This window comes from Xyrauchen texanus, chromosome 7 (genome assembly GCF_025860055.1).
Source record: "Xyrauchen texanus isolate HMW12.3.18 chromosome 7, RBS_HiC_50CHRs, whole genome shotgun sequence".
Lineage (NCBI taxonomy): Eukaryota > Metazoa > Chordata > Actinopteri > Cypriniformes > Catostomidae > Xyrauchen > Xyrauchen texanus.
In genome coordinates this window covers 2,478,596-2,493,500 of record NC_068282.1, presented here as the reverse complement: position 1 = coordinate 2,493,500, position 14,905 = coordinate 2,478,596, and the positions used below count along the sequence as shown (strand labels likewise).

The following is a 14,905-nucleotide window of genomic DNA, read 5'->3' as shown; positions in this document are numbered from 1 at the left end:
TAATTAATTAGAATTCTGAATGATACTTTTGTGTTCTTTTGAAGCTTGAAGAGGTCAGTGATGTCATACAACTGCCATTGTATGACATCACTGAGCACAACATTCATTCGCAATTTCTCCCTTTGCGTTCAGAGAAAGAAAGTCATATAGAGTTATAACAACACAGCGGTGAGTAAACAATGACTGAATTTACATGTTTAGGTGAACTATCCCTTTAAATCTTAGTTTGTGTTTAGAGGGATTGTTCAAATCAGCAGTAATAGTGACGCTTGCCTTTGGAAACAGATGGACCATCAAATTGAGATTATTAATGAAACGTTCATTTCCCCCAGTGACTTATGACCTATATTGAGTGAAATGAGGAACATGACCTGCTAATGAAAACATTTCATTAGTTTAAGAGATGCTTTGTCAATAAAATAGACTGTGAACTCTCAGTTTCTCACAGGGCGATGGACAGAGGTTGTGTGTGTGGGAGTTCATAATTCGTTCCCTGAGGCTATAATTGCTAATCATCTTCCCCGAGTCTGTATCTTTGAGATTTTTAAAGCTGACAAGAGAAGAGCGAACAGATACTTATAATTCCCTCGGCCCACGTTTGAAGCAGTTGATACTGATACTGAACCGTAGCCATTGAAACAGAAAGAGATCTACATTAAATAATATATGCTCTTATAAAGGTTTCACACATGTTACATTGTTGTCACATGACCTTATCATGCTGCAGTTTGGGAATCAGACTACTTTGGTCGTGCTGTAGATTTAATAGAACCGGTTATGTTAGTATGCTAATATGAAAAGAGCCCATGACTCAACTGATATTGTGCTTTGTTAATCAATCGTTTGTTCTTTATCTCTATACTCTCTCTCTCTCTCTCTCTCTCTCTCTCTCTCTCTCTCTCTCTCTCTCTCTCTCTCTCTCGCTCTCTCGCTCTCTCTCTTCCTTTTCCACCTTAGTCTCTTCCTCTTTCTTGTGAACGGAGTCAGTAGGACCCTTGTCTCCCCACTGGTTCAACACCTGCCAGAAACCCATTGGAAACAGTCTCGCGGCAGGACGCTCGAATGACCTTTAAAGGACATTGTTAATGATGCATTATCCACACTTATCTTTTGGCAATGTGCTTTTGCACATCTGGCTGGCTTTTACAAACGGTATTAAATAATGTAAAGCTCATATAAAGCTCAACAAATCAACAAAGATGTGACCTGCTCATAAAATTCAATTAAAATGATCTAAAAGGGATTAGTCAGCATTGGTTTTGATGTTTGAGACTCAGAGCCGAATGTATTGAGTTTGTGAATCTAATTGATTGTTTTAGTTACGACCATTTACCTGAATGTGATTTTAATTTAGTAAGCTAGCTAAACAAAATACAGTATGTGTTGCACACTGTAAAGGGATTAACGGGAAAGGAGGAGGCGAGAACCGGCTTGACGATATAAATAATAGTTTAATGAAGAACTTAAACAAAAAGACAAACACAGACACAGGTGTCTGACAGCTGCCCGTAAATCTCTCTCTCTGTCGCAATGCCACTTCCAGTCGGCCTTTATCCGTCTCTAGGGCTTGATTAGCCTGACAGGGCCCCCCGCCCTGTCACAATCCTCCCTCGTTCTCTCAGGCCGGGGAGCCATTCCCTAATGAGGGGCGTAGCTTCTGCTCCATCTGCCGGCAGGTCATCCCCGTCTACCAGGATGAGGGAGGGGACAAGGTGAGGGAAACACACCATAACTGCGATCGTGCTAAATTAACAAAACATTTTAAAAAGAGAGGGAAGGGCCAACACGGAGCGGCAGTGGGGGAGAGAGAGAGAGAGAGAAAATAACACTTACTCACCGGTTCTCCGATACGCCGTAGCTTGATCCTCGGCCACTCCTCCAGCCTCTAATGGACGACAGTCGGACCTCCCCAGACGGATCGGAGCCAGACCTCCGGCCCCTGGCGGACGGAACTCCCCATCGCGTTTTTGGTGGACGGTAGGGGTCTCCCACACCCCTGGCAGTGGTAACCGCACCAGGCTGTCGGTTAGGAGCCCCTTCTCCCTTCGCGGTCAACAGCCGTTCGTCCGCTCTCAGGCGGCCGGGCTCCTCCGTCCTCCACCGGATGGCCGCAGCTGCTCCGTTCCCGTTGGGGTGGATGGTAGTGGCGAGGACTCCCCTATGGCGCATCCCTCCTCCTTCCCGGGTGTAAAGGGATTAATGGAAAGGAGGAAGCGAGAACCGGCTTGACAATATAAATAATAGTTTAATGAAGAACTAAGCAAAAAGACAAACACACGCAGGTGTCGGACAGCTGCCCGTAAATCTCTCTCTCTGTCAAACTGCCGCTTCCAGTCGGCCTTTATCCCTCTCTGAGGCTTGATTAGCCTGATTAGGGGGCGGGTGTGTAGCATCATGACCCGGCCCCGCCCCCCGCCCTGCCACACACCCATTTTCACATTGCTTGCCTTTAAAGGGATAGTTCAGAAAGCCAAACAATAAAAATGCTATATCGTTTACTCACCCGCATGTCAATTGAACCCTGTAGGAGATGTTTAGCAGATGCTGTTCTTTTCTATACAACAAAGCAGATGGCAACCAGTGGCTGTTGAGCTCCAGAAAGGACAAAAAAGCAACACAAAAGCACTATTGACTTGTATAATATACTCCAAAACTTCCAAAGTCATGCACTGTACAATGTAAGAACAAAGCAAAATAAAAGAAGTAAATAGCAGAGAAATGACTTACTGTAACATTAAAGTAAGAACGAGAATTTCATGAGGATTAAGAGTAGAAAATATCTGGCAAATGCTGTTGCTCCTACATATCATTGCAAGGAAGATGAAACACTGATAACTGATTCACCATAGGGGCTTCAACCTGCGATAACAGCAATTTCTCAGTCATAACGGAGGGTCAGACGGTGTTAAAAGCACTTGAGAAGTCCAAAAACAACTCTAACCGAGGTGCCGACCCCATCCAGGAGTGAAGGGCCGTGTATGGCCAGTGGATGATTGCACTGTCAACACCTTCAGAATATTAGTACAATATTCTCAGCTCGAGTATCAGATGAGCGAAGACCGTTCTCAAACTTTCACAAAGTGATATGGTAGTGCTACAGACCTCAGAGCCAATCGAAAGGAGAGGAGACGAAAACCGCTTGAGAGACTTTGACTGATTAGAAGAGCATAAGCTGATAGAGTTTGACTTGATGCATGTATTATGAGGTGGAAAGCGTTTTTTCCTTTATTTTGTTATCTGATCTATGCACGATTATGTGGTTATTTGTATTCATTATGTGTGTTGTCTGTTTGTGCGTAACAGGCCATTTTAAATCGTTTTAAATAGAGTGTCAATTCAATCTGTGTCAGTCTGGGAACTGAACATTAGGAGTTGATGACTCATATCAGCTCATTAAAGACATTCAGGCCAAATTATGCTGCATATTGATCACCACTGAGTGTTTCTAACAATCCTCTGAATGCTGCTCACGTTGATGCGCTGCCTATTGACAATTGTTATCATCTTTCTCTCTCAACAGATTTTCCGCAGAGCTGACAAAAATGGTGAGTGTGTATTCCGTCTTTTAATACGTCAAATTTAGAGTCTATTTCCCTGACGTTGTTGCACAGTGGTTCATAAACCTTCAACTGCAAGCTATATTTCAAATTAGTAACAAAATATATTTATTTTTTCTGACGTAAAGTGGATAGTGATCCATACTGGCAAGCGTTAAAATGGATAAAAAGTACAGAAACTTTCAAATGTGGTGCATTTTTGGGTGAACTATGCCTTTAAATTTTAATTTGCAATTTTTCTTGGAAAAACTGACTGATGTTTTGGTATTTAACTTCCGAATGAATAAACCTGCAAGGGTTTTGGGCCTCAAAGTGCTCGGAGACCCCCCGGCACGTGCGCGGTTGGCCTGTCTGTTGATTTGTGTCTGAGCCAATGAGTCGGCCTGTGTGTTTATTCTTTAAAGTAACAAGGGAGTGAGAGAGAACAGAATGATACGCAGTTCAAACTAATCACAAATGAGAAGCCGTCACTGGGACACCGCAGTCCTTTCACAGGTCATTACCATTATGCCAAAATGCCAATTATCTTCTTACCACTTCAATCATTCTTTCATCAGAGCTGAGGAAAACAGAGTTTGAGAAATGGAGTGAATATGAGAGCAAGGTTGCTCATATATGATGTGACAGGCACAGCATATCTGGTAGTGATCTTTGTCACTAAATTGTTTATATTTAGTTTAGTGAACTGATTAAACCATTAACACTTGGTATTAAACTTAGGTGCATTTTGACCAGGGCCAGTAAGCAACCACCTAGCAACTACCCCAAATAATCTAGTAACCACCTATCAATGCCCTCTCAAGCATCCAGAATGCCCTAGCAACCACCTAGAACTCACTAGCAACGTCTTAGCAACCAGCAAGAACGCTCTGGCAACATAGAACACCTTAACAAAGAGCCATAGCTCTTTGTTAAGGTGGGAACCACCCACAACATCTAGCAACCACATAGAAAATATTATTAACCACCCAGAACACCCTAGCAAAGCATTCAAAAACACTCAGAACCCATTAGCAACTAAACAGAATTGGCCTCACAACCATCCACCACACCTAGCAACACATTAAAAACACTTAGAACAGCTTAGCAACCAAATAGAGATGTCTTGGCAAACACCTACAACACCTAGCAATGACCTATGACAGGCAAACAACCATGCAGAAAACCTGGCAAAATGCTAAAAACCCCACTCAGAAAACATTAGACCAAACAAAATTGCCCTCTCAACCACTCACAACACCTAGCAACCACCTAGAACATGCTATCAGTTACACAGAACACCCTAGAAACACATTAAAAAGCAACCAAACATCAATGCCCTGGCATCCAACTAGCAACCAACTAGAACAGGCTAGCAACATGCTAAAAAAACACTCGGAGCACATTAGCAACCACACAGAAATACCCCCAAAAATACCCAGAACTCATAGAAACTTCCTAGAATACATTATCACAGAACACCCTAACAACACATTAAAAAAACTTGGAAAACCTTAGCAACCAAAATGAATGCCATGGAATCTACCTTGCAACCACCTAGGACAGGCTAGCAACCACTCAGATCACCCTAGAAACATGCTAAAAAAACACTCATAACACATTAGCAACTAAACTGAATTGTGCTCACAACTACCCAAAACACCTAGCAACCACCTAGAACATGATATCGGCTACACTTACAACACCTTAGCAACCAAACAGCAATGCCCTGGAAACCACCTATACCACCTAGCAACCACCTAGTACAGGCTAGCAACTACAAAGAACACCCTAGCAACACATAAAAAACACTTAGAAAACTGTAGCAACATAACACCAAAGCCCTGGCAACCACCTACAACACCTAGAAACCACCAAGAACACCCTAGAAACATGCTATAAAACACTCAAACACCTTTGCAACCAAACAACAATGCCCCGGCAACCACCCACAACACCTAGCAACTACTTAGAATACATTATCAACCAAACAGATTTGCCCTCACAACACCTAGCAACTACTTAGAACACATTATCAACCAAACAGAGTTGCCCTCACAACCACTCACAACACCAAGCAACCACCTAAATCACCTTAGCAACATGCTAAAAACACTCAAAACACAGTAGCAACCAAACACAGTAGCAACCAAACAGAATTCTCCTCACAACCACCCACAACATCTAGGAACCACATAGAACATGCTATCAGCTACACAAAACACCATAGCAACACATTAAAAACACTTAGAACACCTTTGCAACATGCTAAAAAACACTCAGAACACATTAGCAACCAAACAGCAATGCCCTAGGAACTACCTAGGACAGGCTAGCAACCACTCAGAACACCCTAGCAACATGCTAAAAAAAAAAAAAAACTCAGAACACATAAGCAACTAAACAGAATTGTGTTCACAATGACCAACAACACCTAGCAACCACCCTAGCAATATGCTAACAAAACACTCAGAACACCTTAGTTACCATAAAGCAACATTAAGTTGGTGCTGTGGTGTCAAACAAGAACGCGGCTGCTAAGTAGAACATACAAGTTAAAAAAGAGAGTTTTTGAGTTCAGTGACTTGAAGGGAAATTATTTAAAGATTAAAAGATGAGTTAAATGTGGCCTGCCCTACCTCTCACTAACCTAGTTAGCCACTCACTCCCTCAGGCTGCAGATTCTCAGATGATCTGTGAGTTCACCTCACTGTTTCAAGAACCAACTTTTTTGGGTTGTGGTCAGTCAGTTTCAACTTTATTAAAATTTCTCTTGATAAAGTGTTCTGAATGCTTTTTAGCATGTTGTTAAAGTGTTCTGACTGCTTTTTAGCATGTTGCTAAAGTGTTCTGGGTGGTTGCTAGCAAGTTGCTTAAGTTATCTGGGTGGTTGCTAGCATGTCCACCTGCAGTCTGTAATATTAATTGCGCTGTGTCTATCTTTTTGTAAGCAAGAACATTTTTCAAATGTTACATTTCAGTTTGAAAAAAAAATACAATACAAGGCCTACGTAGGTAGTAGATAGCGACTAGGTTTTGAAACATAGCTTTGTTCTTTCGTTCTGACTCTATATTCATCATTTTACCATTCTTTTACATAATTTTCTTCATCTTGTTACATTAATCTGTCTTTATTCCCTTTCTATGCATGTCTCCATCTCTCTGGCTGCTCAGACAAACAGACAGATTGGGTAGGGCATCAAAATGTTTGTCTGCTTGAGTCGCATCTGTTGACTCAATCTGACAACGCTGCTGGTCGAGATAACATGGAAGAAACATTTCGAGAGTAGAGAGCTGATAGAAAAGATGAACTTGATAGCCTGCAGATAATGGAATCCAAGGTCCTGCAAAAAAGAACAAATTAGTCAGCAAGGATCACTAAGCGCTTTGAGTGAAGTGTCAGAAAAGTGCTATAGAAATGTAACATTCATTCATTCATTCACTATTACTATTGCACACACTTTATGGTTAGTTATTTGAACAAACCTCAGCAACTACATAAAATGTGCTAGAAACCACTCAGACTCTTCAGTATCCACATAACAAGGACTTGACAACAACCCACAACACATGAATAATAACATGGCAACACCCTAGCAACCACTCAGAACACCCGATTTCCCACATAGCTACATGCTAACATACACTCAAAACACCATAACAAGCACCTAGCAATGCCTCGATAGGGATCCACAACACACAGCAAACCAATCTAGCAGTTAGCAACATGCTAAAGTCATTCAGATCACATTAGCAACTGCATAGCAGTGCCTTGAAACCGACCCACATCTCAAGAACAATAATAAAAGCAACACTCTAGTAACACACAGAACAACCTACTTCCCATATAGCAACATGCTAAAGTCATTCAGATCACATTAGCAACTGCATAGCAGTGCCTTGAAACCGACCCACATCTCAAGAACAATAATAAAAGCAACACCCTAGTAACCACCCAGAACAACCTACTTCACGTATAGCAACATGCTAAATAAACTCAGAACACCCTAGCAACCACCCAGAACACCCTATTTCCCTACATAGGAACAAGCTAAATAAACTTAGAACACCTTAGCAACTGCATAGCAATGCTTGACAGTGACCCACAACACACAATCACATAGAAAAACCATAGTGACAATCCTATCATCCACATAGCAACACGTTAAAGACACTATGAACACCTTAGCAACCACATAGCAACATATTGCCAGTGACCTACAATACACAAACACATAGCAAAACCTGAGCAACCACCAGTAATACCCTATCCTCCACATTGCAACATGCTTAATACACTCAGAACACCTTAGCAACCACATAGCAATGCCTTGACTGTCCACACAAAAAATACCATAGCAACACCCTAGGAACCACCAGAGCACCCTATCCTCCACACTGCAACATGCTTAATACACTCAGAACACCTTAGCAACCACATAGCAATGCCTTGACTGTCCACACAAAAAATACCATAGCAACACCCTAGGAACCACCAGAACACCCTATCCTCCACATTGCAACATGCTTAATACACTCAGAACACCTTAGCAACCACATAGCAATGCCTTGACTGTCCACACAAACATCCCATAGCAACACCCTAGGAACCACCCAGAACACCCTATCCTCCACATTGCAACATGCTTAATACACTCAGAACACCTTAGCAACCACATAGCAATGCCTTGACTGTCCACACAAACATCCCATAGCAACACCCTAGGAACCACCCAGAACACCCTATCCTCCACATTGCAACATGCTTAATACACTCAGAACACCTTAGCAACCACATAGCAATGCCTTGACTGTCCACACAAACATCCCATAGCAACACCCTAGGAACCACCCAGAACACCCTATCCTCCACATAGCAACATGCTCAATACGCTCATAACACCTTAGCAACCACAAAGCAACGCCTTGGCAACCAAGTAAAATTGCATACAACTGAAAACATAAAATCATCACTGAATGTCAGAATTAATGCCCGAATATATATTAACAAATTCTGAACAATATTGTTTCTCATTAACCAGTCCTAACCAGATTAAAGTGGTAATGTTCAATCATTCCTTTCAGAAATGATGTTTGATCGTTTAACGCTTTCTAAATTGAGTATCTTCATTTGTATTCTCTCAAAATTGTATTGCAGAGCCACCAAATTGAGCCAGAGGATTCAAGGCTTTTGTGTTGAAATGAAGTATCACCTTGGCGACTCTAAAAGAAGCCAGATGGTGTCCTATGCATTTCAAATCCAACTTTGCTCCTCTTCCCTTTTGGGTTTGAAAGAGTTTCCTTTTGAACGGTGCACAGCAAAGCTGTTTCTTGAACACAGTAGTGGTGCATTAAATTGTATCATTATCTACAAAGGAAGGATATAGTGCCTGTTTCAAACTGTGTTTTTAACCAGTGAAAGTCAGGCGATACTGTGGAAATTAAATTGTAATATTCCATTATTGGTTGTTGTAGACAATGTTTGCTTGGATAATTCTGGATCCAAACTTCTCATCAGCTGTTTACGTTAATTTTCCATTGGACATTTTATTTTTCTACACTTGCTGTTTTCAATTTCTATAAATGGTTTTATATTTTAGCACCATTGCCATATACTGTATTTATTTAAACTGTTTTTTTTAATGCATATTTTAGTATGTACGTCAAAATATGAATAACTACAGTCTTGACCAACACAATATAGGTATCGTTTTAAAGCTCGGAAGCTCTAATTTCCGATGAAATGAACAAATCAGAAGTGTTGATAATTTATAAACAAAATTGCACTTCACATATTATTGTAATTAGTAAAACATTAAAATCATCAAATATCCATGTGTCATATGTTGTTGGAAAGCTCGCAAAGAGTCGAATACAACCAGCCTATTTGTTTTACTCAGACAAAAATATAGCGAGTAATAGCTAAGAATATGTCTTTGTCAATTATGTTGTTTACGTGATAAGAATGTCGGAACATAAAATAACACGTACCATTACTTAATGGAGGTGATTATCTTACAAACGAGTCCACACACAAGATAATCAGATGCATAGATCATTAGATAATCCACATGAAGCACAATGTTACATATGACCACCAGATGGCGCCAAATACACGACACAGACTCAATGATGACACAAATGACACAGAATGAAACTCTCATTATGCAAACCTTTAGTCATTGTTGTGTTTGCATGTGTAATTAGTTCTTATGTACAATTATTATGTTTTATTTGTTTGGAGAGACTTTTGGACACATGAAAATGTTTTTGGAGACTATGGTAAATAATTGTAATAATACTATAACTTTTGATTGTTTTGATGGACAAACAAAAAAATTCTCAGATGCAAAACATTCGTTTTTGGTGGAGACACCTTATTCACACCCAGAGATGTATAATGTCAGATCAGAAAAATAAGAACAAAAGCACATTTATGGCTCAATAATTATTTATTTTTTTTGCAGTTTCTTAGGCTGAGAGTCTCAGAATGTATCATAATCTACTGTATATACATTTTTTTTTTTTTTACGTTTTCTTTACAATGATACCAAACACTTGACCCTCCTTACTTGTATTTATTTATTTATTTTTACGAGTTTTAAGCATAGACTGTAAAAAAAGATGGACGACGCCCCTTCGCTCTTTTCCATTGGTGAGAACTGAAGTCGCCAGTGTCCCGATATGGCGCTGACATCTTGGGACTTGAGTCTGCGCAGTTGCGATTTCGGGACCAGACCTGCGCAGTAGTGAGCAGGAAGTAAAGCCGCGAAATCAAGGCCCCGCCCTCACTCTTGCCGAATCAATCGCAAGCACACGCCCCTGCACTTTTGACTTTTGACTTATGACGGTGTGAAATTATTAATTATAGAAATGTAGATATTAAATTTAAAGCGCCAATCTCCTCAGTCCTCCGAAGATCCCGAAAAAAAGTCAGTTGGTGCTTCAGTGACTACTTCCGCTCAGAGAACCTGTCAATCACAGCTGTCAATCATGATGTCACAGCACCGTTTTTATAGCATCAAATAACTAAAAACAAACTTATTTTGAAAACAAACACTTGAAATTACATCAACGTGATAGAAACGACAGTAAATGACAGAAACTATCTTTGGAAAAAAGATATGTGAAGTGTAATTTAATTGTTTAGTTGGTCTCACATCCCGTTGAATGACATGGGGAGGCGGGGTTTATGACCTATACTAGGACCAGCCACCGGGGGGCGATCGAGACGTTTTGGCTTCACTTTTGAGGGCTTGTGCGGCACACTTCATTTTAAGCCTTTCATTTAGGGTATGGAAATCTTTAAAACACTTTCAGAGCTTAAAGGGTAAACATCATTTGTTTGCTCAGATTTGCCAAGATCCAACATCTGTAATGCAAAGTCAGAGGTTTCATATTGAACTAAAAACATCTTATTCAATTCATTCAAAAGTAAATGATCTGAGCTTTGCTTGTAAAGCTCTTTACTCTTATTGCATTTCAACAATTGATTCATATGTCTATTTTTAGGAGAAACATCAGAGACAAAGTTGATCTTCAATCAGACTGAGAACTCCATTGAGTTACAGAAGCAATTTCTAACGTTTCTCTAAATGTTTTTCTTTCTATCATGTCAGACCTCCATTTCATCCTGACAGCTTTCACACCTTTAAGCCTAAAAACCACACTGGGCCATTATTTTGGACCCTTATAGTGCGGGACAGAAGTAGATGGAGAAAAGTATAGACTGCTGGGTTCGTCCTTGGTGAACATTTTGACACTTTTGGTAGTTTAACTCTTGAGATTTGTACTATTCTTAAAGAAAAGTCACCAGTTAAATAAATCGGGTACCAGTAAAAATGTTCAAGTCTGCTAAGAAATAAAAAATAAATGACGAAACAAAAAAAGCATTAAATTAAAAAAAACTGTTTTTCAAATGTAAAAAGCATTACATTATTAAAATAAATTACTAAACAAAAAAAGCATTACATTATTAAAATAAATTACTAAACGAAAAAAGCATTACATTATTAAAATAAATTACTAAACAAAAAAGCATTACATTATTAAAATAAATTACCAAACGAAAAAAGCATTAAATAAAAAAAAAATTGTTTTTCAAATGAAAAAAGCATTAAATTAAAAAATAAAAAATTCCAAATGAAAAAAGCATTAAATTAAAAAATAATAAATTCCAAATGAAAAAAGCTTTAAATTAAAAAATAAAAAATTCCAAACAAAAAAACATTAAATTATTAAAATGATAAATTCCAAACAAAAAAAGCATTAAATAAAAAATAAAAAATTCCAAATGAAAAAGCATTAAATTAAAAAAATTATAAATTCCAAACAAAAAAAGCATTAAATTAAAGAATAATAAAATCCAAACAAAAAAAGCATTAAATTAAAAAATAATAAATTCCAAACGAAAAAAGCATTAAATTAAAAAATAATAAATTCCAAACAAAAAAAGCTTTAAATTAAAAAATAATAAATTCCAAATGAAAAAAGCATTAAATTAAAAAATAATCAATTCCAAACAAAAAAAGCATTAAATTAAAAAATAATAAATTCCAAACGAAAAAAGCATTAAATTAAAAAATTATAAATTCCAAACGAAAAAAGCATTAAATTAAAAAATAATCAATTCCAAACGAAAAAAGCATTAAATTAAAAAATAATAAAATCCAAACAAAAAAAGCATTAAATTAAAAAATAATCAATTCCAAACAAAAAAAGCATTAAATTAAAAAATAATAAATTCCAAACGAAAAAAGCATTAAATTAAAAAATATTAAATTCCAAACGAAAAAAGCATTAAATTAAAAAATAATAAAATCCAAACAAAAAAAGCATTAAATTAAAAAATAATAAAATCCAAACAAAAAAAGCATTAAATTAAAAAATAATAAAATCCAAACAAAAAAAGCTTTAAATTAAAAAATAATAAAATCCAAACAAAAAAAGCATTAAATTAAAAAATAATAAATTCCAAACAAAAAAAGCATTAAATTAAAAAATAATAAAATCCAAACAAAAAAAGCTTTAAATTAAAAAATAATAAATTCCAAACGAAAAAAGCATTAAATTAAAAAATAATCAATTCCAAACAAAAAAGCATTAAATTAAAAAATAATAAATTCCAAACGAAAAAGCATTAAATTAAAAAATAATCAATTCCAAACAAAAAAGCATTAAATTAAAAATAATAAAATCCAAACAAAAAAGCATTAAATTAAAAAATAATCAATTCCAAACAAAAAAAGCATTAAATTAAAAAATAATAAAATCCAAACAAAAAAAGCATTAAATTAAAAAATAATAAAATCCAAACAAAAAAAGCTTTAAATTAAAAAATAATAAAATCCAAACAAAAAAAGCATTAAATTAAAAAATAATAAATTCCAAACAAAAAAAGCATTAAATTAAAAAATAATAAAATCCAAACAAAAAAAGCTTTAAATTAAAAAATAATAAATTCCAAACGAAAAAAGCATTAAATTAAAAAATAATCAATTCCAAACAAAAAAGCATTAAATTAAAAAATAATAAATTCCAAACGAAAAAAGCATTAAATTAAAAAATAATCAATTCCAAACAAAAAAAAGCATTAAATTAAAAAATAATAAAATCCAAACAAAAAAAGCATTAAATTAAAAAATAATCAATTCCAAACAAAAAAAAGCATTAAATTAAAAAATAATAAATTCCAAACGAAAAAAGCATTAAATTAAAAAATAATAAAATCCAAACAAAAAAGCATTAAATTAAAAAATAATCAATTCCAAACAAAAAAAGCATTAAATTAAAAAATAATAAATTCCAAACGAAAAAAGCATTAAATTAAAAAATATTAAATTCCAAACGAAAAAAGCATTAAATTAAAAAATAATAAATTCCAAACGAAAAAAGCATTAAATTAAAAAATAATAAATTCCAAACAAAAAAAGCATTAAATTAAAAAATAATAAATTCCAAACAAAAAAGAATTAAATTAAAAAATAATAAATTCCAAATGAAAAAAGCATTAAATTAAAAAATAATAAATTCCAAACGAAAAAAGAATTAAATTAAAAAATAATAAATTCCAAACGAAAAAAGCATAAAATTAAAAAATAATAAATGACCAAACAAAAAAAGCATTAAATTATTAAAATAAATGACCAAACGAAAAAAGCATTAAATTATTAAAATAAATGACCAAACAAAAAAAGCATTAAATTATTAAAATAAATGACCAAACGAAAAAAGCATTAAATTATTAAAATAAATGACCAAACGAAAAAAGCATTAAATTATTAAAATAAATGACCAAACAAAAAAAGCATTAAATAAAACAAAATAATAATTTACAAATGAAAAAAGCATTAAATTGTTAAAATAAATTACCAAACGAAAAAAGCATTAAATTATTAAAATAAATTACCAAACGAAAAAAGCATTAAATTATTAAAATAAATTACCAAACGAAAAAAGCATTAAATTAAAAAATTTAATTGCCAAACGAAAAAAACTATATATTTTTAGACCTATATATGGTTTTCTTTACACAAACTTATATGAGCTTTACCCTGTTCTGTGAATGAATAAAGTCGTCTGCTAAGGTAAAACAACATCTGGCTATTAAAATCGACGCCCTTATGAGAGTCATTCAAATAGTCTTTAAAAAACAGCTTTAACAAGCCTGAACTGGTTTAGCTCATCTCCCAGCCTAACCAACTGAAAACTGCCAAACAAACCAGACCAACCTGGGCTGTGTTCCCCAAAAGCATTGGTTGCTAATACACTGTCATCTTTTCTCTCATATCTTGTTGTAGATGACGGTAAGCTGTCTTTTGAGGAGTTTAAAGCGTACTTTGCCGATGGGATACTCACTACAGACGAGCTTCGGGAGCTGTTCTACTCTATCGATGGACGACAGACAAAGTACATCACAAACACACAATTTAGCCGACCTGCATCCTGACAACTGTGCATTTTGATTTCATTCCTTAATTAGTCGCCTTTCAGAGGGGCATGATTACTATATTGCACCTCACGCAGTGGCTTTTTGAGTCATCTACATGGAAAATGAATAAGCCAAACGTTCACACGCAGGAGGATCAAAGTATTACCCGAGGTGGCATGTACGATTCAAAGCATGAAAATTGTGTTCCAGGAAGCCGAGGCATTGACTGAACAAAGCAGCAAATTCGACTGCACAAAAAAACTGCTTTGCCGCTCTGCATCACACACACACACACACAGATCCTCAAAACACTTTGAGCTGAAAGGATAGAATAGTTGTGCAATCAGTGACAGGCCACTGAGAAATAACTGTATTCATAAGTGTGTGATCAACGAGTCTAAAAATAAGGTTCTGCTTTTGCATCGTATGCATTTGTCCC

At 36.0% G+C, this 14,905-nt stretch overlaps 1 protein-coding gene across 1 annotated transcript in view; it reads left to right on the top strand.

Annotated features, from left to right (window-relative positions):
* The window catches only part of necab3 (N-terminal EF-hand calcium binding protein 3), a 38,498-nt gene that overhangs the window by 2,963 nt on the left and 20,630 nt on the right, over nucleotides 1-14,905 (top strand). Inside the window, exons 2-3 of the mRNA XM_052130170.1 lie at nucleotides 3,521-3,545; nucleotides 14,336-14,444. Of these exons, the coding sequence (XP_051986130.1) occupies nucleotides 3,521-3,545; nucleotides 14,336-14,444 (134 nt within the window). The remainder of the gene's footprint in view (nucleotides 1-3,520; nucleotides 3,546-14,335; nucleotides 14,445-14,905) is intronic.